Raw genomic sequence first — 25,923 nt, forward strand, 5'->3', positions numbered from 1 at the left:
TAGCCATAGTTCGGCTTCTCCTCCATAAAATCTGTCCAAACCCCTTTAAAGCTATCCAGGCTAGTGGCCATCCCCACCTCCCTGTAGCAGCATATTTTAAACACTAATCACACATTGCGTAAAGAAATGTTTCTTTTTATTAATCCTAATCTCTCCCCTTCTATCCCCAACATTTTCAATGTATGCCCCCCCCCTGCTTTGAATACCATTAGAAAGATAGGAAAATTGTTTTCTGTCAACATTTTTTTCCTACGCATAATTTTATAAACTTCAATCATATCCCCCCCAGACGTCTCTTCTCTAAACTAAAAAAATCTTAAACACTGCAGCCTTTCCTTATAAGGAAAGTGCTCTAATCTCTTAATTATCTTCATTAACTTTCACACCCTTTACTAAGTGGAGCTGGCATCTCACAGTTAGAAAAGGGTTAATTCTTTATCTCTCCTTTTTCTTCAGGCATGCAGCCTGCCATCTCATCTTACGTAATTCAATACAGCTTTTTCTCCCTGAATAATTTGGAAGCAGACAGCCTGTCAGAAAATACTGCGTTCGTTTCTGGAGGCTCTACTCTTCACTTCAATTCTGAAATTTTAAATTTTAAAAGTGCAAACATGTGCCCCAGTTTCCCCTGGTTTCTCCTGCAGCTATTAAAACTGGTTCTTGATACTAAACCTCTGTTTAAATTTTTTGGGGTCTTTTGGAAACTGGGTACAAGGCTACATTATCTTTAAAAACACTAGGTTCAAATATCTTAAAATTTCTTAAAACTACTATGCTATTCATATTTTGTTGCATTACTAAAACATGTCATTTCATTAAGGAAACTAACTAACTCAGCCCCCTTTTCTTTATCCTGTTACTTTAACTTACTCAAAACATACTTTTATTACCTCAAAACGCATTTGCTTTCTCCTAATTAATGTTGCAACATTTTAGCTCTCCTCTCCCATTTGCCCCTGTTTATAAGGACTGAGGACCAGCCTCATGTTATCCTTTTTACAATTTATGTTTTATAAATATCCATCCTATTTTCAATTTACTTTCTTATTTAACTGCCATCATAAATTCATCTTTAAACATCATTCTGCTTCCCTCCTTTTTACATTTTATACTCTGATTCCTTCTCGAGGCAGAGGGTTGTTTATTCAAATGGTGGCAACCCCCTCTTCTTCTTCCCTCTGCCTCTTTCTCATTTTCCGCATTCCTTAAACTAAAAACTCTTGCTTCTCCATGCCTCTAGTCTCTGTAACTAAACAGAAACTTTAACATAGCTGCAGCTCCCCCTTCTTTCAGTTCCCGCGTACGGCTAAAAAGCCTCTCTCTCTCACACACACACAAACATGATCGAACCACTGAGGCAGCAGGATTTTCCTCCCTCTCCTGTTGTAAAAAAATACTGCTCTAAAATAAAAGCATTTTTTTTTCTTTTTTTTACTTTTAAACAGCCTGTTTTTAATTCTTTTTTTATCAGAAATATTTTCTTAAAATAAAAGAGCTCTTAAAAATTAGCTAAACTCACAAAAAAGAAGACTTTTAAATACACAATAATCTTTTTTTTTTTTACACTCTTGGCTAGCCATTTAAACTTTTACCTTGTTTCCCCTAATATAAGACATCTCCCTTGAAAAACAAAGACACAGCACATCTTTTGGGGAGCAAAATCAACATAAGATACTGTCTTATACCTGGGGAACCACGGCAATCTACATACCTTTTAAAACAATAGGGTCATCTTTGGTCCCACTGGACCTCAACCTTATTGCCAGGGGGGGGTCTCCGGGATTATCGAGACTTTTTTTATCACTCATACCTCCCATCCTGAGAGACCTCTGAAAGAAGCGTGCACTTTCCTCCTCCCTTTATTCTACCATTAAGCATCTCTTGTGCCTTTATAGGGGGGGGGTCTGAATTGAGGGGCCATGCCCTCACCTTTTGAAACCTCTGAGAAAGTCTGCGTCCTTCCTCCTCCCTCTCCTGTAGTGTGAGTGTATTTCAATAACCACTACTTCAACCATCTTGAAATGTCCCCTATTTCAGGACCTACCTTAAGATATCCTGTGGTTCCAGAAATCCTTGCTCTAACTGTTACCTTCAGGGATTCCCTATTTCAGGAATCTTTGCTTTAAAAGTCTGAGCACTGAAGAATTGGTTTCTCTGTTAAAAAAGTTGTCCGAGGTCTTCAATCCCGGATGCTGAGCTGCAGAATGGAACAGTGACCCTGACCGCCCTAAAAGGAGGAAGCTTTACAGAGAGAGACTGTCCAAACCAGAAAGCTAGATCAAGATTAATTCACTCCGTACGACGGGCCACCACCATTGTTAGGCACCAGGGCAGAGCCCTTGTGTTCAGAGCTAAAACTCTGTCTGGTTACTCACAAATAACCATCCATAAGCTTCTTCTTCAGTGTTCGTGAGTTTATTGTTGTTTGCAATTCTGCAGAAAGAAGAGGGAACTCTCCTCTGTTAGCAACAGGGAGGGAGAGTTCAAAGTGGGGCTGTTAGCAGTGTAACATAATTTATAGTTACAAAACATACCTCCCCGCCTCTTGCTCATTGGGTTGAGTCTGCAAACGCATTACGAACCTGGTCATCTTATCCCACCTCTTACTCACACCTTTCCATCTCATATTTTAATGTAACTTGGAGGTCTAAAAAAACACCTCATGTACACAGTTTCTATAGCAATCAAGTCTTCTGCTAACTCTTATCTATTTTAGTGAAACATCTTGCTAGCTAATCTCTACTGAGAGGCCCCGTTCCTTTCAACTTAGAGCTAGTGTCAGGCTGCTCCTTGGCACCCCTTCACATTCCTTGTGTTTACCTGATTTTCAGCAACTTCAATTCCAAGCCTCTGCAGGGATGTTAGCTAAGATGATTTTTTTATACTATAACATGCTCCCACCCTTTACATTGCATAACTATATATATATATATATGGCTTAAAACACTGTGAACTATATATGTGTACATATCAGTCAGATCTGTTGTTCTCACTGCACTGAGTCAGTCCACACCCCAACTTGCTTTTGAGGCTGATTTTACCCACCACCACCACAAACAAACAAAAACTGGCGATAGGAGAAAGTTTACTCCTTCTAAAGACAGTGCAGTAAACATTGCATGCAGATAAGCATGTGAATGAGCTTGTCCTTCTCTTCCTGGCATTCTCAAGGGAGACTGTGCCTGTTTTTTATTTGACAAAAATGGAGCATACGGGGGAAGGGAACTAAATCCTGTTCCCTGTGGTGTTTTTAAATATACGGTAATCATAAAACATTAAGAGAGCTCTTGGCTCCTGAATTGAAAGTTCTTTTTCAACTTATGTTTGCTTGTGATTGCTTGTTCACTCATCGCTCTTGTATCTCTGAAGTGTGTGTTTGCTCTTTCTGGGTGGGGAACTTATTTACACCCTAGTCTATAAGACAGATAGGTTGTCTGTTGTTGGGGGAGGAAGAGACTCCTGGGGCTCTGTATCCCCTTCCCAACTCTGCAGCCCCATCAGCCTGGGCAAATTAAGCCTCTTTCCCCTACTGTGCATGCACTTCCTACTATTGTGAAGGAGTATTATTTGAGGCAGAGTCTCTATAGCCCCAGCTTAGCAGGTGGAAAACAAAACAGCTCATGCAGGCAAGGCTTTTGCTGATATAGGCTCTAAAAGTCCACTCAGAGATGGTTCAGATTGGCAGAGAATACGAATGTTGAACGCATAAACATTGTTGGATCAAGATGAGCAACTTTTCTGATTGTAAGGTATCTTGTCAGATACATGTGTGCTAAGTCAGATATATGTGTGCTAAGTGTTGCCCAGTGAAATGAAATCAGACCGAAAGTATCAGAATGGGTGGACAGATTATGCTTCTACTTGCTCCTGAATGTTGAAACTAATTCTGTTTGTATTATGGAATTTATGACATTTATTAATGAGCATTCAGGTTGGATCATGACTAGTATATTTTAATTGCATCCCTATAAAACATGTCAAAACATGGATTCCAGTCATGATGGCTATTATGCCCCAAAGTCAACATAACAAGTGTTCCTAGCCTATCCATGTGGCAATGGCCAGAAGTACTTGTAAAATATTTTATGAATCAGAAATCAAGTCATTAGAAACAATTCTTTAACCATATCATTACATTCACACAAATGCTCAAAGTAATGCTTACAAGGGACAGCCTGATCCACAGGGCTGGGTGCTGAAAAGGTGATGTAAGTCCACAGCCCTGTGCACCAGTATAAGTGGGGCAAAGGCTGGGTGGAAGTTGACTAATGCTAGCTCCCCCCCCCCCCCGGCCATGCCCCCAGAACACCTCTGTCATGCTGGCAGTGATGGAGGGTTGCTGGCTCAGCACTCTATGTTGGACCACCATGGAAGGCTGTGGCAGCTGCATGCCGACAAGTCCGCCCCTCCACCAGGGCAAGTGTCCTGGGGAGGACAGATCCGCTAGCGTGGGCCTGTGCCCAGCAGCAGATTCCCTCTCCTTATCCAACAAAGTAGCCTTTGTGGGGAAGAAAGCACCTACTTATATGATTCTTAGTCCAGCAAAGCAATTCTACAATCTTTTGGCATGGTTATAAGAGATGGTAAATGAATGCAATACTTTAAAAGCAAAAAATTGAAAGAAAAATATCTAAATTATTTGGTATTACTTGATCTCTTAGAGTTTATTTATTAGATGAATAAACCATAAATTCTAAATGGCTGATGTAGAAATCTCTTAGGTACTTGCAAGTGTTTTGTCCTGGTATCTCAAAGGTCTGGGCAGTCTTATCTTGCTCATATGGAGGGCTTGTTGCATAATTATATAGGTAAATAAAATTACTCCAGAGGGGATTGCTCTTTGAGGATGGATTTTGATAATGAAAAATTACCCAAACATGGCTATTAATTAATCACTCCACTCACTTGATTCTAATACTTAATGTTTGAGGTTTATCTCAAACAGAATGATTACAGGTCTTGCTGAATCCTTCTTCATATGGTTTGGTAAAATAACTTTGCAGCTTCAAAAGCAATGAATTTATCATATTATTCATTTCATACTTGGTTTTATACCATTCTCCTCCAATGGGGCTATCAGAGTAGTTTGTACTTGTTTGGGTGCTTTCACACATGCTGAGTTATGCACTTTCAAGGCATTTTAGTAATAATTTGCTAGTTCATTTTGCTATTTCACGCAGTAAAATCAGTCCGTGGCAGCAAAAACAGCAAAGAGGTTTGTGGCACTCTAAACAGCACAGGATGGACAGAGTGGTCAACTGAGAGAGCATATTAAAATTGCAGGCCCTAGAGTAGACTAACATTTCATCCACAATACCATGCTTGTTCTACTTTTTTATGTCTCAAATGAATATTCTGTGGGCTTTTTTTGCCACAGAGGGTGACTAAAACCCTCTGGGTGTGTCTTTGTGAGTCATCTAAAAAAGAGGAAGTGGATATGAATGGGGACTTTATTCTTATTGCTGTCTCTAGCAGATGCATTCCAGTGTATAACATGGACAGGACTCCCTGAACCAAGAAGTTTGGCAGATTTTCCCTTCTGGCTGCCAGTTCCCACTGATTCAAAGGCGGAAACAGTTGCTTTCCTTCTGGAGGCTTTCCATCCTTAGCTGAAAATTTGTACTGACTTTAGTGATGATCTGTTGTTCTGTGTGCCAGATCCCTGGCTTTCCTGTAATGTTTGATACCTGTGGGTAAGATCTCTGGTGCAGATCTGCCAATGAGCTCCTTCAGTGTTCTTCCAATAGAAAAGCTGTTTCAATGGTGCAGCAAGGACTATTTAGACTCCGTAACTGTTTCGCCAGTGATTTTACCACACACCTTTTTGTTCATTGCTTCTTCTTTGAAGGCAAAAACTATTGCTTTAAATAGTGAGGATGAGCAGTCTTTTTTTTTTTGCATCTGAAGAACTCAATAGCTGTTACACTGTGAGTGAGAACTACTTTGCGTCTTATTCTGCTTTTTGGGATCCAGCAATGCAGGATGCTGGCAGTGGATATAGGCTACACCCATTGCTTTCTGCACTGATTGCAATCAACCAAACCCCTGGAAATGAATGGGGATGCAGAAGTGAGGGTGAAATGTGGAGGCTACATCTCCTTGTCTCCTCATTCCTACCAATGAGGAAAGAGCTCATTGAGAACTCATTTCTACCAATGAGGAGAGAGCCTTGCTCAGCCTAACAATCCACCTGCAAGAGAACTGCAACTGACTTTTAGGTCATGACTCCCAGGTTGAGAACTACTGTGTTAATCTGAGCAACAGGTCAAGTTGGCTCTGCAACCAATTTCTCTGTATTCACTTCCCAAACTTTTATATGCTTGTGCCAATAGGATGGGCCCAAGTAGTAACATACATAGTCCTATCAAGTTTTAATCAAGGTATGCCTAATTTCACTTGCTAAACATACATATATTTCAGTTGTAAAATAAACTTTCTGAACTAATCTCTCTTTTGGATTGCATGTTTAATGCTCCAGCTGTTCACAAACTCCATACCTGTTAAAGCTTAACTGCTATGTCGCATACACTGTAGAACCTGATTTTCTATGAAGAGATTAATATATATACCAGGACACACTGCCTCCCTTCCAAATGCTGTCTACAGAATAAAAATAACTCCTGAAATTAATCTGTTACTCAGAAAGTTGCATGAATAATTCTAACAGTTCTGATTTGAAATTGTACAATTGTTACCAGACCGAACTACAGTCTGGGAAAGCCAGTTCCAGTCTTCAGCCCTGGTCTACATGCTTATGTGAAACAAATAACACATTAATACGATTCCATCAGAGTTCCTGCCAGCTTTCTTCCAAAGCACTAATCCAATCCTTTATTTTCTAACTCCTCCAAAAGACCACCTTCATTTACATCAGCTTTGTCCTGAAGTTATGATTAAGTCAACTTTGTCCTATCTCCAGGCTCCTCCTGACTTAGAACATTAAGCCAAGCATCTAGCCATTAATTTTAACTATCTACCACTTAAGTATCCCTCTTTTGTCTTCCCATCGAAAGGCAAAATCCTCCATTGTTCTGGAAAGATTAAGCTCCCTTAGCATGGCTAGGTCAGATCTTCCCTATAAATTAGCTGCCCACCCTACAGTCAGTGACCAGTACTTCTAAGCCTTTTAGTTCAATTGTGCTGCGTACCATCTGCTTTCTACCCTGCTTCTTTGGATTGCAGTGCAGGCTCTGCTTTTCTGGACCCGTCTTCAAGATTCAAGACCTGTCCACTTTACGCTATTTATATTCTAGGACTGTGTGATTTCTCTGTGTGGTTTGACCATTTGTGTGCTCGTATTTTTATTATTTAACTTTTCTTAATAAAACTTGCTAAACTTTTCCAAAATCTTCCTGAGCATTTCTTGTGGAAATTCATCTTCATAAAAGTTGGCAACAAAGATCTAAAGCTTGCCCAGCCTCTTGTTAAGCAATGTCTGCCCTTGCCAGTTCTCCCACTGCCTTTTAGGGGCAGATCCCAGTATTTTGGATAACACAATTAGAAGTCTTATTCCTGTGACCTGCTCTATATAGATGGCAATTAAACACACTTAAAAGCAAAGATAGAGAATATACTTAGAAAATAATGGAACTGTTTTATTTACAATATGTACATGTGAACCTGTGTTCCAAAGAGTCAAGCCCACCAGTATAAGTTTAACAAATGGCTGAAAATGTAGTTCTTTTATGAGCAGTATTCTTGCAGCAAGCCAACATGGCTCAGGAACACAATGTGGAGTGATGAAAGGCTGAAAGCAGTTAGTCCCTTCGGACATAAAATATATTGTATCCAAGTTCTACCATTCCCCCAATAAGCAAGGCCCACAGGGGAATGAAGACATAGGTTAATTTCATGTCAGTGAACTGTTCCAATTTAGCACACAAGGCAAGGCAGAAGGCCAGTTTAAGCAACATTGCGGCAAGGTACCAAGCTTTCTTTTTGAGGTTCTGGTTGCCATTGCGAGGGTCATAGCCGGACTTGCAATGGCCAGCCATTTTCACAATGATCATAACTAGTAGGATGGTATCAAAGATCCAAATGGGGATAAATATTAGGAACCAGTTCCAGGGGGCTTTTTCATCCAGCTTTAACACCAACATGATCAGGAACAGTAATGTGAAGAGCCATGTGAGGAGCACTCTCTGCACCAAGGACATTCTCATTTAAACAGCTTTAGTAGACGGTTGATAATAGTAGAAAAGACAGTCCCTAGGAAAAGAGAGGGAGGGGACATCAGACACACTCTAGAAACAGTAGGTCTTCAGAGGCTTTACAAATGGAGCTTCCTTTGAAACATCTTGGAAACCAACAAATCTGGACTCTCTCCTGTGAAACTTACAGGAACAATTTTTGGTCTTTGGGAATTATACAGGGTTGTGAATAGGATGTTTTGCTTGCCGATTGAATGAAAAACACTCTGTGACCCATGCTATAACATTTAATGCAATATTGTGCTGCTTACATAAAATTTGAAGTCATGTTATCACCTGAATTGCAGCTTTTGCCAGAATTTCTAGCATGTTTCCTTATGTAAACTCTCTAGCAGTAAAAAAAAGTTACCTGCTTACTGGCTATAGTTGGAGCTCAGTGACAGATCACTGACAGACTTTCTCAGCCTGTGGTATCTCCAGCTGAAGGCTAAAAATAAGTGAGATACTGAAATATCTTTGACAAAATCTTGACTTTTTCAAGATGTTTCAGACTGGATCTGTGAAGGGAGGGATGTGGGGGGAGTGAATCTTTCCACCACTGCTCCATTTGGTCTAATAGAACCACTGCTGTTAACTTTGGGGAAAATGGCCATAGTCTTTCTTATGCTATGGCTAAGAGCAATTCAAGGAAAGGGGAATAGTTTCAATAGGCAAACAACACAGAAGGATTAACGTACCCTTCCCAGTCTACTGGGGATGTGAAAAATCTGATCATAGGTCTCTTAGCCTTTTAGCAGTTTTGACCCTACTGTAGGAATGAGGGAAGACTTCTCTCTACTAGAGAGTTCTTACAACCTACTTTCCTCCTATAATTTGTTTCACTATCTGTTTGTTGCTTTCTTCAGAACTGGGTGGATGAATCTAAATAGTTTAAAGGGTCTGTAACTCATTGTAGTGTAGTTGGAAAAGATAGATGGTTGTGCTCAGAAGGAATGTAGTTTACTCACATTCCAGAAGCAGGGGGCTCATGTGGAGCAACAATCATATAAGATGTAAGTAGGGGAAGAGATAAAATTGCAGTTCTTCCTTATTGCCCTATGTTCCCCAAACATGTTATATTAAATTCAGGTCTATTTGAAAGTCCAGACATAAAACACAGTTCAAGTTGTTATCAACTGTTATTTTTCCCCTTATGGGTCTGAGGTGGTCTATATATGAGTATTTGACAATCATTGATACTACACATTTGAGATGAACAATGTCAAACTAATAAACTGATTTTGATCTTTTTGCTCAGAATACAAATAAATTTAAAACTGTAGCCTTTCAATATTGTAGCTCTCTAATTTTTATTTTTGTACCCACCAGAATTAAAGTAATTACATTATTTATTGAATGGTAAGACCCAATCCCAGTTAGGTGAAGTGATACAGGTGAATAGAAACGTTGTGTTGCTTTTAATGCTCAACATTTTTCCTGATCTGTCCTCTTTGGTCCAGATTTGTGTTTTGGTAAAATTTACTGGCAAGCTAAAGTGATCCTACAGGCACCTAATATCCAAAGGGCTACCCCACTTGATCCAAATAAAGATAGATTCTTCATAAATAAAACAGTAAGGTTTTTCTTGACAATGTCATAGCATTCATGCATGCAAACCACAAAATGAATCGTTATTAAAATTGCTTGTGTCATAATATTCCACCTGAATGATTTGATATTTGAAACAATAAGCATGTACAGGGTAGTCAAAACACTGAAATGATTTAAGGGCACCTGTTTTTCCATCCTGTGAGCTCTTAGCCCAGTATAATTTCCTGTCTTTTCTATGTTAGTGGCTGGGGAAAATTTTGAAATGCATTGCTCACATCTGATATAATTAACTCCTAATTGTTTTAAGATTGCACAAACGCCAGAGTGGTTGATCAGGGTTTACAAATGCCATTTATATGTAGACTATCATCTCATGCTACCAATTTAGGATGATACATAATAAATAATAAGACAAAATTAACTGCAGAGTGAATAAATTAAACTGTGTGGGTAGAAAAAGTGGATCAAGTAGCATTGGTGGAAAGAAGAGATAGGTGGCCAATTCCTAGTAGAAGAAAATACCTAGAATTTGATAGAGATGTAAAATTTCTAGAAAGTTAGCAATGGTAAATATACAAATTGAAATAGAAGTTGTACTTACTTTCCTATTAATCTAAACTTTTTAACCTTATTTAATATAAACTATATAATTTATAACTTAATTAACATAAAACGTTTTAGTAACCTGGATATTTACCTAATCTGAAAGTATAAATATCTTTATTTTATGCAAAAAAACTACTATACCCAATAACTGAGACAGAGTTGTTACCTACTGTAACCTATAGTACCACAGCACATGTATCTTTAACTTTTGCTACCTAATAGCCCAATCTAGATGGGGTGGGGGGGAGGCTGAACAGCTATAGGAGACAGTGCAGGCTTACAACGATGTATTTGTCCTCCCAAGCGACATAACTAACACTTTTGACTGGCTGGGAGCGCAAACAGAGAGATGGGTGGGCACAGCAGACCTCAGAACTTCGTCGGCCTAACTTCTAGTCCGAAGCAACTTGGTGTTCCGGGGTGTTTCCACCAGGCTTTGGCCCTGGAAATGCTGAAAGTGGGGAGGATGGACTTAGGCCACTCTTTGTTTTCCCCTATGGAGGATTTTCGAGCAGCCAGGGAGGCAGACAAAACAAAAAGCCTCTCTGGCTACCCAAAAAAACCCTGGAGATGGTGCATCAGCTGCACCATTGCTGGTCACCTCCCAGATGTTGATTGTGCTCTAAGGGGGGAAAAAGCTGCAGATAGAAAACAAATTTTGTAGTTAACTAAAGAAAAGGTATATTTGGACAAAAACTTCCTCAAGAATCATAACAGATAGGACTTCTAGCATATTAGGATATGAAATTGAACTTTATAGCATTGTATACCTTGAACTATTTAATAACACATTATTAAACACATTATAGTATATTAACTGTTGTCAACATTATTTACATTTAAATAAGTCTTGAAAAAGGTGTATAAATTGAAAGCATCACGGAATCTATCAGTGTTCTCCCAAATTTCCCAGATTTTCATCAGAACAAATGAGAAAGTCCTCAGATTTTTCAAATGATACATTTTGAGCATGGAAACCTTTGCTTTAAGAAGGAATTTCATCATTCTAAAGATAGGGATCTCTCAGACGACCTACCCTTCTAAATTTTATTGACAAAAACAGCAAACAATTCAGGGGGGAAGTTGCCTTGTTTTCCAAATTATCTAATGTTTTCCTCAGTCCTTCACATCTATGCATTTAACAACAAATCATCCTAGAAACTAAAACATTTTTTGGGTGGGGGGGAGTTCACTTGCTTTAGAGAAATGACTTTGACAAAGTAGGTAATTCTCTCCCATTCAGATTAAGGGCAGCATGTAATAATCATCTATCCAAATAACAAGAACAGGTTTTTTTGCACTCATTAATAGATGATGTTTGGCAGGTACGTTGGTCTTCACTGAGAACGCTTTAAAAATTCCCCAGAAGAAATCAGACTGATGGAGAAAAATATAGGACCATTTTCAAACTATGTTTTCCAATCTTTTCCTATAATGCAAAGCAAATATTCCATTCATTATAAGCTTGGGAAAGCTTGTTCCAGGAATATGAAAACTGCCAAGAAGTAACTAATAAAAGAACGTTACAAAATTTCAGGGAGAGAGAGAACCTGATGAACCACTGGTCTGCTTAAGTTACAGCTGCCAGCCTCTGTGGGGTTTATATATATCTGGGAATTACAACTGATTTCCACACCACAGAGGTCAGTTCCCGGGATAAAAAAGGACTACTTTGGAGCGGGCTCTTATAATCGAATTCTACTCCTAAACTGTTGGGGACCAAATCTTGGATATGCCATATGGGAAAAGGCAGCAAAACACTCGTCTTTTCTTTAAGAGATTGGGTTTTTTGTGGGGATATGTTTGTGGGGACGCCTTCTCGATGAAGGCAGATTACCTGCCCACAACCTTTTGTCAATGGGCATTTTCATGTGGAACCAAATTCTTTCTTTGCATTTGCAGGGATCACGTCCCTTCAGACCCATGAAGGAAAAGGAGAAATTCCTTGGAAACGTGCCAATAAAAGGGGGAGAAAGTAAATAAGAGAGGCCCTGAATCCCTAGAGCCCCACCAGACTACGAATTACCCACCAGACAGGCTTCGGGCGGCCTCCCAGCTACAGCTGCCTTAGGAAGGATCCTCCGAGACCCAGCTCATCCCAGCCCGATGCTGTCACGCGCCTGCAGGAGAAAAGACAGCGACTAGGTTCTCCACATAGGCCTAGGACAAACCGACCACTGGTATATACGTCAGTCTTTCGACAACGCTGCCCACCAGCTCTAAGACCTGTCTATCACTCCAGTGCTCCTCGTCATTGGGTCTTGCCGCACTACATCCCGCCTCCTGCCTACGTAATCGAGAGGCCACTCTTGCCTAAAGCGTTGGCTTCCCCGCCGGCAAAACGTAGGTCTTCTTAAGCCCGCCCCGTCGTTCTTTCTCTTCTGTCATTGACTAGGAAAAACGCCTATCATCGTTCCTTTCGGAAGCCGGGAACTGCCAATCATTTTTTATCCTTTTCTTCATTCGAATAAGTTAGCGTTTCATCCCGCCTTCCCGTGGGGTTGCCGTCCAATCAAAAGACTTGGCTACATTAAAGTCCCCCATCTCCGCCTTCCTGTACCCAAACAGTTACGGCGAATGGATTTTTTTTTATCACTGTGCGCCACATCCATCTCCTCTCCCCCTAACGACGTCTTGGAGAGAAGAGGCGGAGCCATGATCGTCGCACCGCCCTTGCTCGGCGGCGCGCTGTTGCTGCTGCCTCAAATGCGCGCTCTGCGCGCGCCCGGCCGCGAGCTGTTGCCTCTCGCGCCGTTTTGTGCCCTTGGTCCAGCATAATCGCTTGACTCCGTATCGCGCGCGCGAGGTTCTGGATGACCGGTAAGATTCGGGCGTCCCCTTCCCCTAAACCGTCCCATTCCTTGCAACGGTCGTTCATGGCTTTGCAACTGAAAAAAGGCAGGGTACCTTCGGAGGGGTGCGACGAGAGCGGGAAGGGTCTCCCGAGGCGGAAGGAAGGAAACGAGGACTGGGGAGGGGATTTGGGGGGAAGGCAGCCTTGGAGGTGAAGGAGGGCTTGAGCCCTTCCTGAGGGCGGAAGGATTGTTCGGGGGTGCGGTGGGTCTGAGGCGTCGGTGAAAAGAGGAAGGGCCGGGAGGGAGGGGGCTGGGTGCTGGGAGGCAGCCGCTGCCACTTGTGGTGAGGACAGGCAAAGAAATCGAGGGGGCGAAGTCAAGATAAGAACGGGGAGGAGAGGGTGTGGTTTCTTTGGAAGAGAAGAGGGGTCGGAAGGGTGGGCTACACGTGTATATGTGAGGATGATGGAGGGAGGAACAGGGCTACTGCCATTCGTGTGTGAACGAGACAGCGGCTGCAGGCAGTCTGCCTTCGGTGGGAGGATCGACCATTTCGTGATGTCAAGGGGCTTCGCGTTGGGTCAGGAGAGAACGAGCGGCTGTCTGTCATTGGAAAGCGAAGGGGGAGGATGTGAAGAGCTGTCAGAATACGGAGGAAAGGGGGAGGTGAACCAGCCCGAGGGGTTGTAGTTCGGCTTGTTAAACCTGGGGGGCTCTAAGCTTCCAACTGTGGGGGTCCTCTTTTCTTTTTTAGACATTTTTATGCTGCTTTCCCAAGCGTGGTTTCTTTTGATCCTCGCTTGTTTGGTGTGCGGCATGCGATTTAAAAAAAACACACTAGTGTGTTTGCAGAGTGTGCTATTGTTTAGCACCAGGTAACTTTTAAGGGGAATGCAAAGGGAAACATCTTCACTCTTTCTGTTAATTAAGCATGCTGGCTCAGACCTTTGAAACTAGGTTAACTAGCGGCAGGTTGGTGTGGCGATTGTGGCTTGCTGAGTTTTCTCATGTTCACATTTTCCCGGAGAAACAGTAGAGAGAAATGAGGATACACAAACAAACAAAGAACTAGGTTTATTTCGGTGAACAGGAATTCAGTGACATCTCTAATTTTCTCCCATTTGGATAAGTACCTCATGATCTCTCGCCGCACAATAGTGTTATGAGCTTCATCTGCTGTCTGTAGGACTCTTAACGCTAAGATAGGATGACACTTTTAGTGCAGGTGTAGCTCAGTGCCCATGTGCCAAATTTTAGGCCCTGGGGTTAATTCTTAAGCTCCTTAGACATGAGTATGACTTGGTCATCAAAGGGAACAAGACTTTTCATGACTGGAGCACGTGATGAGCTCAATTCATACTCCTTCTTGCATTCATAGTACTATAATGCCAGACCTGCTGGTGTTTCACTTTTTGCTTATTGCAATGGTGGCGAACCTATGGCACGATTGCCAGAGGTGGCACTCAGAGCCCTCTCTGTGGGCACGTGCACTGAGTTCATCACCCCCACCACACACACACACATATCTAGGCTGGCCTGGGCCGCTGGGCACAACGCCCCGCAGCGAGCAGGGAGGACTCAGCTGATGGGCCTGGTGCCTGTTCTCTGGGTGGCTGATGCCCGAGTGGGGGGCAAAGGAGGCGGAAATGCTAGAGAGGTGCAGAGTGGTGCGCACAGGACTTGAGGTGCATGCAGGACTAAAACATCAGTATTCAGGTTAAATTGCTGTGTTGCCACTTTGCAATAAGTTTTGGGTTTCAGTTTGGGTACTCAGTCTTGAAAAGGTTCGCCATCACTGGCCTATTGCATCGCACATCTTTTCCAGCCCCAAAATGTTAGCATCTATCAACTTCTTTGTATCACTTCTTTATTTTTCAGGCATTCCATGTTATATCTTAGGCTGAGAATGGTTTCATTATACCCCCCCCCCCCCACACACACACACTTACTTAACCATCTAATATATAGTTTTGGCTCTTTTTGTGAAGGAGAGGGAGATTTGGAGGAAGGGACAGAAATACCCACTTGTGGACATATGCTGTGTATATTTCTCCACCTCACCTTTCACTTCACTAGTTCCTAGAACTAGTGGGGAACTTAAATAATCATGTAGATGTGTGTTGAATTGTTTTATTGATTGACAAGTAAGACTTAAAAATTAAAGGCTCATTCTCTGCCCAGCTAGAAACTTGCTAGATGACCTTAGGTACCTCATTGTGGTATTTTACAGTGTATGTCAATTTTGTTTGTATCTGATGGGATTGCATATATGATAACTACCATCAAAAATTACTGTAGAGTAATGGAAAATGAATTGACTATAGGATCCTCATTTTCCTAAGATTGAAGTCATCTTTTCGAATTTGAGTACTAATGCCATGTTTCCCCCAAAATAAGACAGGGTCTTCTATTAATTTTTGCTCCAAAAGATGTGTTAGGGCTTATTTTCGGAGGATGTCTTATTTCCCCCCCCCCCATGATTTTGCACCCCCCACATGACCGGATAAGCTGCGCCGGGGAATCTGTAACTAGGGCTTATTTTTGGGGTAGGGCTTATTTTTGGGGAAACGGGGTATCTGAGTTTTAAGTGCTATGTCAAGTAAAATTGCATGTTCATCAGGTGTACTTTTGAAAAAGCACTATTATTGACTATACAAAATTCTTCACCATTGTTTAATGTAGAATTATATGTGTGAATTCTTTCAATCTTTTGCTTTCTTTACAACAAACTTTACTATTATTTCAGTTTACTGATCATGGTTGACAGATTTACTTTTTAATTTATCTCCCCCAAACATTGTAATTTTACTGTAACTGATATTATAAAATGTCCTGAAGCTTAATAGTATGTTTAAAATGAATAAAAGATTTTTAGGTTCATACCTGGCTATATTTATTGCAAAGTATTTTTATTTTCGGGGAAAGTGGAATCTTAATAATTGTGACTGAGTTTTGAAGTGAAATTTCTATATGATCTTCATTGTTCTCATGAAATCATACAAAACAACAAGGCATTCAGATTTATTCTTACTGAATAATATTAATAATGTATGGTAATATTGGGGTTTAAGTATAGAATTTTGTCTATCTGTAGCTTTATATGATAAAATAGCAAATCTCGATAACACTAATACCACTTAGAAAAAACTATTAAAATTCCATCAATTCTCATGACTAATAGTGATTTCAGCACACTCAAGTTCAATGCATGCTTGACTTATTTGTTGGGGGGTCAATTACAGATGAATTTAACATGGAAGAAATCTATCATCTTAGAATTCTTTTTTTATAGAAGAAATTTTTTTTCAACCACACTGGTTCTTTAATTTGTACCCTTCTGAATGTATGCATATTTGCAGCTTAATTATTTGAATGTTTGTTTGAAATTAAGTTCTGTGTACTTCACCAGGGTTTTGCCCTTGATTAAATCTAGTTTTTGGATTAGAAAATCCCAGTGCAGAAATTAGTCTATTGCATTCCTTGACTTATATCCAAGGAATGATTTGGACAAGGGCAGTGACCTTTTTGTTTAACATGGATTTGTGGACCACATGGCACATTCCAAGCTGTTTTGGAAGCACCCCATAGCTTCAAAAGTGTGGGTGCTGCTGTTGTAAACTCCTAGCATCTTCTGAGTATGTCGAACTAGTTGCATAGGTCATATGATCTCAAATGTTATATTCCTTTATACATATTCAGAGAAACAATATGCACACAGGTGCAGCTTTACTTGTTTTTGCTTGATTCTTGAACTGCTGAACACTGTAATTACTTTGTAAAGTCACACCAGAGTCCCGTGGCACCTGAAAAGCTAAAAGATTCATTATGGCATGAGTCTTCAGAGTTTGTTTTTGCTGTGTCACACTAATACAGCCACCTCTTTGGAATTTGCTTTGTGAAATAAGTCTCTTGCTATATACTCAGCTTAATGATATGCATATGTTGAATGTCTTTTAAAACATTTTTGCTGTATAACATACAGCAAGGTTCATACTCTACACACTCAATAAGTTTCTAGATGGTCTTCAAATTTATAATTAAAAGCAGCAGTCTTGTATTTAAAATATCGCAAAATTACCAGTTTCATCAAACAGGCATCTACTAGTCAAGATATAGCCCTTCTCCATGTGGATCAGAGAATTGGCAGGGGGGAGAGGGGGAAGCATCCAGGCTGAAACCACAGGTCTACATTTCCAGTAAAATATGAAAACTGAACAAATCCCCTTGTGCATATGGATATATTAGCTCCCCCACAAAGAACTTTGGGTTTCATTTTGGGTCATATTGCAATGTATGGTGTTGGAGAGAAGGTGGAAGCAGAAAAGAAACTATGGGGACTGTAGAGGGCATTAGTGAATGGCAACTTAAATCACAGTTTGGATCACTAGTCAGTAGAGTAGCTTTAAATCATGTTTTTATACATAAAGATTCAATCTTGCTGGTATAATCTTGATCACCATACAATCTTCTGTTTATTCAGTTTCTTGAAACTTAGCACTTAACAGGTAAGGGTTGATTCTGTGTACATAGATTTGCAAAGGAACAATGAGATTAAGGTCTATTTCTCAAGTTGTATATTTTATAACATTTTTACTGTGAAGAAGAGGCATTTTGGGAAATGATGCATATGTGATAACATCATCTAGATGGCAAAACTGCTCAAAATAATGGAGTGCTATGTGGTTTCCGGGCTGTATGGCCGTGTTCTAGCAGCATTCTCTCCTGATGCCAGCCACAGATGCAGGCGAAACGTCAGGAGAGAATGCTGCTGGAACACGGCCATACAGCCCGGAAACCACACAGCACTCCAGTGATTCCGACTGTGAAAGCCTTTGACAATGCTCAAAATAATCTTATAGATATCTCTGGAAGACCATGGCATTATAAATGGATTAAAGGAATTTATTTACCCAAAAATTTAAATATTGCATGAGTGTACAGTCTCATGCTACACCATTAAAACTATTCCTTGTTTCATGATTAATAATCTTTGAACTATAATGTATCTTAAATAGAAAACTATTTAAACTATCTTTAGATTCATTTTTCCTTCAAAAATGTTACTTTAAAAAAATGGAAACTAAAAAAATCCAATCTAAATAAAATAATCTAGTTTTTTTTAATTATTGATTTTTGTCCATCCTGGTGGGTTGGGTGTGTGACCAAGGGGAAGGAAGGCTACATGAGTGATTGAGAGAAGGGACAGGGAGAAAGGTTGAGAGGCTGGGTAACTAGAAGATAACACTGGGATGGGGGAGGTGAAAAAGGAATGGCAGAGATAGAGCAATTGGGGAGGGGCTAGCAAAGAAGGAAATGTGACTTTTCACTTATAAGTCCTTGCGGGATCCCCACTTTAAGAGTCTTTTCAGTGTACTTGGAGTGTGGGAATCACTGCAGCTCAGCTTTCATTGTTTGGGTAATGGAAAAGCCCCATGTTATGTGAAGGACACTATATTGTGTTTGCTACCCATGTCTTTGTGTGTATGCGACACACACACTTTTTTCCCAGTCAATAGACCAGCATCTGTCAATACAACAAGGACAATTCAGAGTAAAATCTTGCATTACAATTTTTATGCAAGAGAAAAAACAAATATCTTTGCATATAAATTATTCCACCTTCTTACTTATCAAAACATCCCATTTCTTGACAGTTAAATGACAGAATTTTGCTACAGTGTATGACACTGTAGCCTCTTTGTCTTGAAACAAATACTTCATCAAAACTGTCTCAGCAATCTTCAAATAGTATTACAGTAATGGGAGTAATTAAATTCTGTCTATCTTCTGTGTAAAAATCACAGTGAAGAACTATATGAGAAACTGGTTCAATTGCATTGGCTGAACATTGGCAGCAATGTTATTCCATGAACCAAAAATGAAATCTTCCACAGAGAACAGTAGAAGGAGGAGCATCTAAATGAGCCCTGGAAAAAGCCATCTGTATTTAGCATGAGTAATGGTCAATAGATAAGGGGAAACTGATATTTCTGTCCATCATTTTAGCATGCTATTTGCCTTGGCAACCTGAAGGCTGAACTGTGGGGCTATAAGTATACATGCATTGCATGGAAACAGGCAACCCTCTGAAAAATGATCCGGCTGTTTTGTGAATTCTTAAAGAAGTGAGAAGTGCTGAAGAGTTAAAGTTTGGAGAACTAAAGTGTTACAGTAGTTAGGAGTGTTAGACTAGGACAATGAAGACCCAGGTTCAAGTTTCTACTTCCCATACAATTTATTGGGGTACCTTGGACCAGTCATTTTTCCCATTGGGGTATTCACCAAAAACACTCAATCTTATTCTTACCTGTGGATATATCCTATTGACTATGTTATGATTTGCCTGTGTTCTGGATCATTTGCAAATTTCATATGCACACAGTTGTCACCTGCGTATTGCAGATGAAAGGCAGTGAGATATTTTGACCTTGTTTGGCATAAGATCCAACAGAATAACAGAGCCTGGCACACACCATGCTAAATAAATGTTGACTAGGGGTAATGAATACTTCCTGCATGTTTACTTAGAAGTGCTACTATAACAGTAAGAATTTTAACATCATTTGAATTCCTTTTTTTACTATTAGTCTTACATCTATGTTTACTGTTCAAAGTTGTGTTTGTACTTTTTGTTGCATTGTTTATTGAAGACTGTATTGTTAATTATATTGTTTAATGTGTTTCTTTTTTCTTTCAACAATTTTTCATTATTTATCTATTCTGTAGCTCTACAGAAAATTGTTTTATATCCCTCTAAGCATGATCTGTTCACTTTGAAGAGCTTGTAAATAAAGTGAAAAACAGCCTACCAACTCTAGTAAGGGTTGGCTTCAAGTCCAGTGCCACCTTAGAGACCAACAAAAGTTTCAGGGAATAAACTTTCAAGAGGCAAATCTGCTTTTGTCAGAGTAGGAACAGAGATCTGTGAAACTTTTTATCCCAGAAGGTGGGAGGTGTGTTGTAATGAATACTTGTGAAGGTTGCAGAGGTACAATGGATATTGTAATCAGCTTGATTAGAGCAGAGAGAGAATGCTTGGGGGCAGAAAATTAGCATCTGTAGTGAGATAAGAATCATATGTCCCTATTCAGCCCTGGGGGGACCATTGTTCTGAACTTGTGAATGAATCCAAGTTCAGCAATCTCATGTTGTAATCTTCCCTTGATTTTTTCTTCATTTGTGAACTGCCACTTTTAGGTCAGCAATGGAATTACTTGGAAGATTAAAATGTTCTCTCACTGGTTTTTGAGTGTTCTGGTTTTTAACGTCAGTTTTATGTCCATTTAATTTTTTTTGTAGGGACTGACCTATTTGATGTAGAGAATGGAAGGACATTGCTGACTTTTAATGGCATATATAATGTTGAAAGAGGAAGTGAATGAACCTCGATATGGTATGTCTTGATGTTAGGTCTGATTATTGGTATTGTCACAGTAAATATGGGGATAGAGTTGCCATCTTGTTTATTTTAGACTCTGGTCCCAGAGTCCATGTCTGTTTTTGGAAGGGTACTGTTGTAGATGAGAAGTTGTTTAAGGTTAGGAAGCTGTTTATGGGCAAGAAAATATTTGCCTCCCAATGCCTGTGAGAGAGGAGTATCATTGTCCAACATAGGTTGTACGTAGTTAATGATACATTGAACCAGTTTAGGTTGAGATGTGACCACTAATGGTGATCTGTTGTTGTTTTGTTGAAACCTACCTTGTTTTAAGTTATCCCCTGGTATCATTCTTGATCTGTTTCATTACAATATCCGGTGGGTATTGTCATTCCAATTACGTCTGTTGTAGATCTTATAAGTGGGAATCTCTGTCTGAGGTATCAGAACAGATATGTCTGTGGCATAAAGTTTTGCTGTAGACAGTGGATCCTTTGGTGTGTTTAGGATGGTGAATGGAGGAATGCAGATATGTTTGGGGATCTGCAGGTTTCCGGTACAAAGTGGCTTTTATGTTTCCATTATGTATTTGTACACTGGTATCTAGAACGTGTTTCTTTCATTATCAGAAGTATGTGCATAGTAAAGATGAATGCAAGGAGAGAACTTAAAACAAAAGCTGTAGCTTCTGCAAGCAAATCATTGCATTTGTAGACCTGTTGGCAGAGGCCACTGGAAAGCAATGGGAAAACCTGCTTTTCACTATCCTTATGGAGGAATGATTTCATTTATTACAGTAGCAATCTGTCATGGAGAAGAATTCCACTGTGTTCCTAATATGTAAGAGCTTATCCTTGTACTACAGTTTCTAATGTTTTTACATATTACCAGACATGATAGAGTATAGAAAACATGGCATATTTCCACAAGTAGTATCTCTTAATTTAAGTTATAAAGTGTATGTGATTGTGACCATCACTTATTAACACTGTTGGGATTCAGTAGCTTTGCAGCTCTGATTTGGATGAAGAGAATGTCCTTGACTGATAGCAAGTTATATTCATCAGGCTGTGCTGGTAAGAGTCCACCTCCAGTCCATTTTCTTCTTTGTCAAGGAGTGCAGAGATTTTCAAGGAGCTGCTTCAGTAAAACCCCAATAGAAATTTTTCTCTACACTGTGCCTCAGAGAGAAATGCATCCTACTGTGATACACCTCTGAAGATGCCAGCCATAGATGTAGGCGAAATGTTAGGAGCAAAAACTACCAGACCATACTCACAAAGCTTGGAACACCCAGAAAATCTTCTCTTTCTACTTCATTTTCAACCTTTCTTTCCTTTCTCCCGTTATCGGTCTTTCAGAATTACAAATAACCCAACTGTTGTGCTGCACATGATCTTTGGTACTGGAGCACTGTTCCTCCCAAGAGACATCAGATGCAACTGACTTCTCCTTCAGGGAGGAGCTGCATCTTATTATACCTAGGCCTAGGTGCAGGAGAGGCTTGCAACAACAAATGCAGTAGCAAGAGTTTTCACGGGAACCCCATTAAGAGCACATATTTGACATGTGCTCCACCAGCTGCGCTGGCAATTGAATCCCAGGTCATGGTCAAAGTCTTGGTATTAACCTTGAGTGGTCTGAGACTGAGTGGTCTGGGACTGTCATATCTGTGGGACTGCATCTCCCCATAAAGCACCTGGAAGGCACATCCATATTACACAGGTAGCAACTCTCTTGACACCAAAGCTAAGAAACAGCATCAAAGGAGCCCCTTTGTTTGGTCAACTTTCATGTCACCAGGGAATCTGCTCAAGGCAGCTTACAAAATAAACAATAAAAGCACAAAGCATTAAAAACGCAGCTAGAGCATAAAAGTGCTGGGGAGCATAACTGTTAAATTGATTTTCCAGGCTAAAAGTACTGTACAGTGGTATTTTTAAAAATCAAGCCTTTAATTAATGGTTTAGGTAAACAGAAATGTATTGGCTGAGTGCCTAAAAAAGAATAAATAGGTGCCAGGCAAGCATCAAGGCATTCCATAAACAAGTGAACAAGCTACTAGTGAAAAAGCTCTGTTTCTTGTTGCCATCTTCCTCACCTCTGAAGGCAGGGGACAGAGAACAGGGTTTGTGATGCAGATTGTAACTGGTGTGCCAGACAGTACAAAAGGCAGCAGTCCTTCCCTGTTCTCAAGTCATTTAGGGCTTTAAAAGTAAGGAATTGTGCCCAGAAACAAATGGCCAGACAGTGCAGCTCTTTCAGTAGAAGGGTACTATAATATAATCCTCCCCTCAATAACAACCTGCCAGCTGCATTTTGGACCAGCTGAAGTTTCTGGACTATTTTCAGTGGCATCCACACAAATATTGCATACAGTAATCTAACTTAGATATGATCAGAGTCTATATTACTATGTTCAGAACATGCTTTTCAAGGAATGGCTGCAGTTAGCATATCCACTGAAACTGTGGAATCAGTACATGCCACAGAGAAGACCTGTAGACCAATATCTGGCAGCACACCCAAGCTGCAAAACTTCTTTTTCTGAACAGGCTAACTACTCAGACAGCTTTATGATTGACAGCAGCATCTCAGTCTTGTCTGGATTGAGACTCAGTTTATTGGCTCACTTCCTTCTATTACCTTCTCCAGGCACCTTGGCCCTCTATTCATGGTATATTTGACTCTCCAGGGCAACTATTTTGGCCCCTGTGAAATAGAATGCTGAACTAGAGAGACCATGGAGCAGACCTGGTAGGACTGCTCTTATGTTCTTAGTGTTCTTGTTTGTTGGTCCTGGTAGCAAGCACAGAGGGCTCAAAGTCTCTCCTTAACGCCTGAACAAATGGATATCTTCCTGCATTTCCCTCTGCCTCCAGTTTCCAAATTATCCACTGTACATTCAACTAAAGCCATTCCAAACCGTATAATCTTCACACAAGTCACATCCATACTGGACATTTGTAAAGCAGTGACCTGATTGTAGCCATCGATCCTGATGCATTTCTGTTCCTCAAATGTTCAAGCACAGTTAAACCACAGAACAGTATATGCCCTTGTCAGTGATAGGTGGGCAGCCTTTAATGAGGGAACAACCAGAAGGTGGCAGACAGAAGATAGGATGAAGTATATATCCATGTTTTCCCCTACTCCTGTTTTTTTCCCTGCAGGGAGCCATACCATGTATATTATCCCATCCCTGTGTATAAAAGTCAGTCATGTAGTATAATTCTGCTGATATTTATTTGCAGAACTACAGAGTATGAAAGTCTGAATTATGAGGACTTTTTTCCCAGACCCAATTTTTGTGGAGCTTCAAAGGATCTGTTATAATCTGTTGCCAGATATTCAATTACAAATTTCCTTATATTCTCTTTAACTTATCTAGGTTGCTGTTTAAATGACAAACTTAACATTGAAATTGTGTTAGTACAGATATTTATCAAACTGTTAGTAGTACTCCTTTCAATAGTACTTTTTAGCACCCAAACACACTTCATAACCCATTTAAAAATTCTATTTTCTGATGGAGCTGTGCTGTATGAATTGTGAAGTAAAACATAGGAAGTCAGAGCAAACTTAAATGTAAATTATCTTCCAGAATGACAAATGCTCTTGTGAAGGGTTGGTTGGGTTTTCCACTTCCTGCAGGCAATCCCAAAAATAGAACAGCTTTCTTGTGTTTCATAAACTTTTTGCAGTGCTTTCTATTGTACGTGGACTGTGGCACTAGAAGAATGTAGTTGTACTGGACAGAAACGGCTCTTTCTGGATTTTCCTTGGCTATCTATTATATTAAAGAATAGTCACATGACTTGAATGCACAAGACAGACATTTTTTAATGATGTATAACCCATTGTATCAACTATATATATTTTGTCTTAAACATTTTATTAAAGAGTTCTACCAAGAGCAAAACTGGGTTTTCCATACTGGGAGCTTCTTAAGAAGACTGCTACTGATACTAGTTGAAATGCTTCTAAATATATTCTCTGTTGACAGCACAATTACATATAGATCCTAAATATTTAAGTATGCACAATATTTTTGCCTTGCTCTCTTAATTTAAAAGAATCCCTGAGATGACTTCCAAAATTTAAAACACAGATAGGAAAATAAAGCTAAACTAAAAATGTAGCACAAGTGTTAGCATGGAAGCACAGCAACTAATAAAAAACAAAAGAAAAAAGAAAAATAATAAAAATAAATATTGTGTGGATTCAGAATATCTAAGATAATATTTGGCTTGTCTGCATTCCCATTTAGTCTTATAGGTATATTTTGCTTTGGATTCTTTTTTCTGTGTTGAGCATACTGTATTGCTTGCCAAGTACAGTAGGCTGCAACTGTCATTAAATCTTGCTTTAGATGACCGCTCATTTCTGTTTTCTCCACTCTTGGTGCCCCTAGCTGAACCATTCTTATGTCATAGTGAGCTCCTTGTATTCCTGTGAAGGAGTAAGTTGCCCGGCCCTTTGCAAAAGCCAAAAGCATTCCCTCAGATTTTATGAGCCCTTTCTCTGATGTATTGACTCATTTCCTCTGAAGTCAAAGAGGGCCTCTGGGCCAGGAAGCTGACTAATTTAAACAGTGGTGGAGTATACTTACCGTATGTACTCGTGTATAAGTCGACCCGCATGTAAGTTGAGGCACCTAATTTTTCTGGGAAAACTTATTGACTCGCGTATAAGTCAAGGGTGGGAAATGCAGCAGCTACTAGTAAATTTCAAAAATAAAAATCGATACCAATAAAATTACATTAATTGAGGCATCAGTAGGTTTAATGTTTTTGAATATTTATTTCAAAGAAAAACAGTAAACTAGCTTTGTAAGTGGAAAAGAGGGACAACAAGAACAACATGGTCTCACCAATAACTTTAAAAGTGCAAAAACCTTAGCTCAACCAGCAACCAAGCTAAAACACAAGAGTTAAAATCCTTCAAAACTGGAATTTTGGTCAGGGGAGGAATGTTTATGTTAGCAGTACCAACATTTCAGAGGATCTTTAGGAGACCCTCCTGATGATACCACCCAGGTATGGTGAAGTTTGGTTCAGGGGATCCAAAGTTATGGACCCTCAAAATGTAGCCCCATCTACTACTAGCTCCCATTGGAAACAATGGGTGATGGGGCCCCCCTTTGGGGGTCCATAACTTTGGGCCCCCTAAACCAAACATCACCAAACCTGGCTGGTATCAGCAAGAGATTATCCTGATGATACCACCCAGGTTTGGTGAAGTTTGGTTCAAGAGGTCCAAAGTTATGGACCCTCAAAATGTAGCCCCATCTACTATTAGCTCCCATTGGAAACATTGGGGGATGGGGCACCCACTTTGGGGATCCATAACTTTGGACCTCCTAAACCAAACATCACCAAACCTGGCTGGTATCAGTAAGAGA

At 40.0% G+C, this 25,923-nt stretch overlaps 2 protein-coding genes across 7 annotated transcripts in view; one reads left to right on the plus strand and one right to left on the minus strand.

The window, feature by feature from the left end:
• Positions 1–7,574: 7,574 nt before the first annotated feature.
• TMEM60 (transmembrane protein 60) lies at positions 7,575–12,556 on the minus strand. 2 transcript variants are annotated; one of them, XM_048499465.1, is made up of 3 exons: positions 12,377–12,556; positions 10,715–10,984; positions 7,575–8,208 (listed from the first exon to the last, which is right to left on the minus strand). In XM_048499465.1, the coding sequence occupies exon 3, from the start codon at positions 8,160–8,162 to the stop codon at positions 7,758–7,760; it is 405 nt and encodes a 134-aa protein (XP_048355422.1). In that variant the 5' UTR covers positions 8,163–8,208; positions 10,715–10,984; positions 12,377–12,556; the 3' UTR covers positions 7,575–7,757. The 2 variants fall into 2 exon arrangements, with proteins under 2 accessions (XP_048355422.1, XP_048355420.1); XM_048499463.1 differs by lacking the exon at positions 10,715–10,984 and having other exon boundaries at positions 12,377–12,555.
• A 342-nt stretch (positions 12,557–12,898) lies between these two features.
• The window catches only part of PHTF2 (putative homeodomain transcription factor 2), a 100,931-nt gene continuing 87,906 nt past the window's right edge, over positions 12,899–25,923 (plus strand). For 2 of the 5 annotated variants that reach the window (XM_048499458.1, XM_048499462.1), the window contains exon 1: positions 12,902–13,166. The gene's annotated coding sequence lies outside the window, so the exon portion shown is untranslated. Of the gene's footprint in view, positions 13,167–25,923 lie in introns of all 5 variants that reach the window. The other 3 variants (XM_048499460.1, XM_048499461.1, XM_048499459.1) reach the window with 3 other exon arrangements.

Source organism: Sphaerodactylus townsendi, linkage group LG06 (genome assembly GCF_021028975.2).
Source record: "Sphaerodactylus townsendi isolate TG3544 linkage group LG06, MPM_Stown_v2.3, whole genome shotgun sequence".
In the NCBI taxonomy this organism is placed as follows: Eukaryota; Metazoa; Chordata; class Lepidosauria; order Squamata; family Sphaerodactylidae; genus Sphaerodactylus; species Sphaerodactylus townsendi.

Bases quoted from the DNA above. Each gene is read 5' to 3' on its own strand.
- TMEM60 (XM_048499465.1), bottom strand. From the start codon at position 8,162: ATGAGAATGTCCTTGGTGCAGAGAGTGCTCCTCACATGGCTCTTCACA.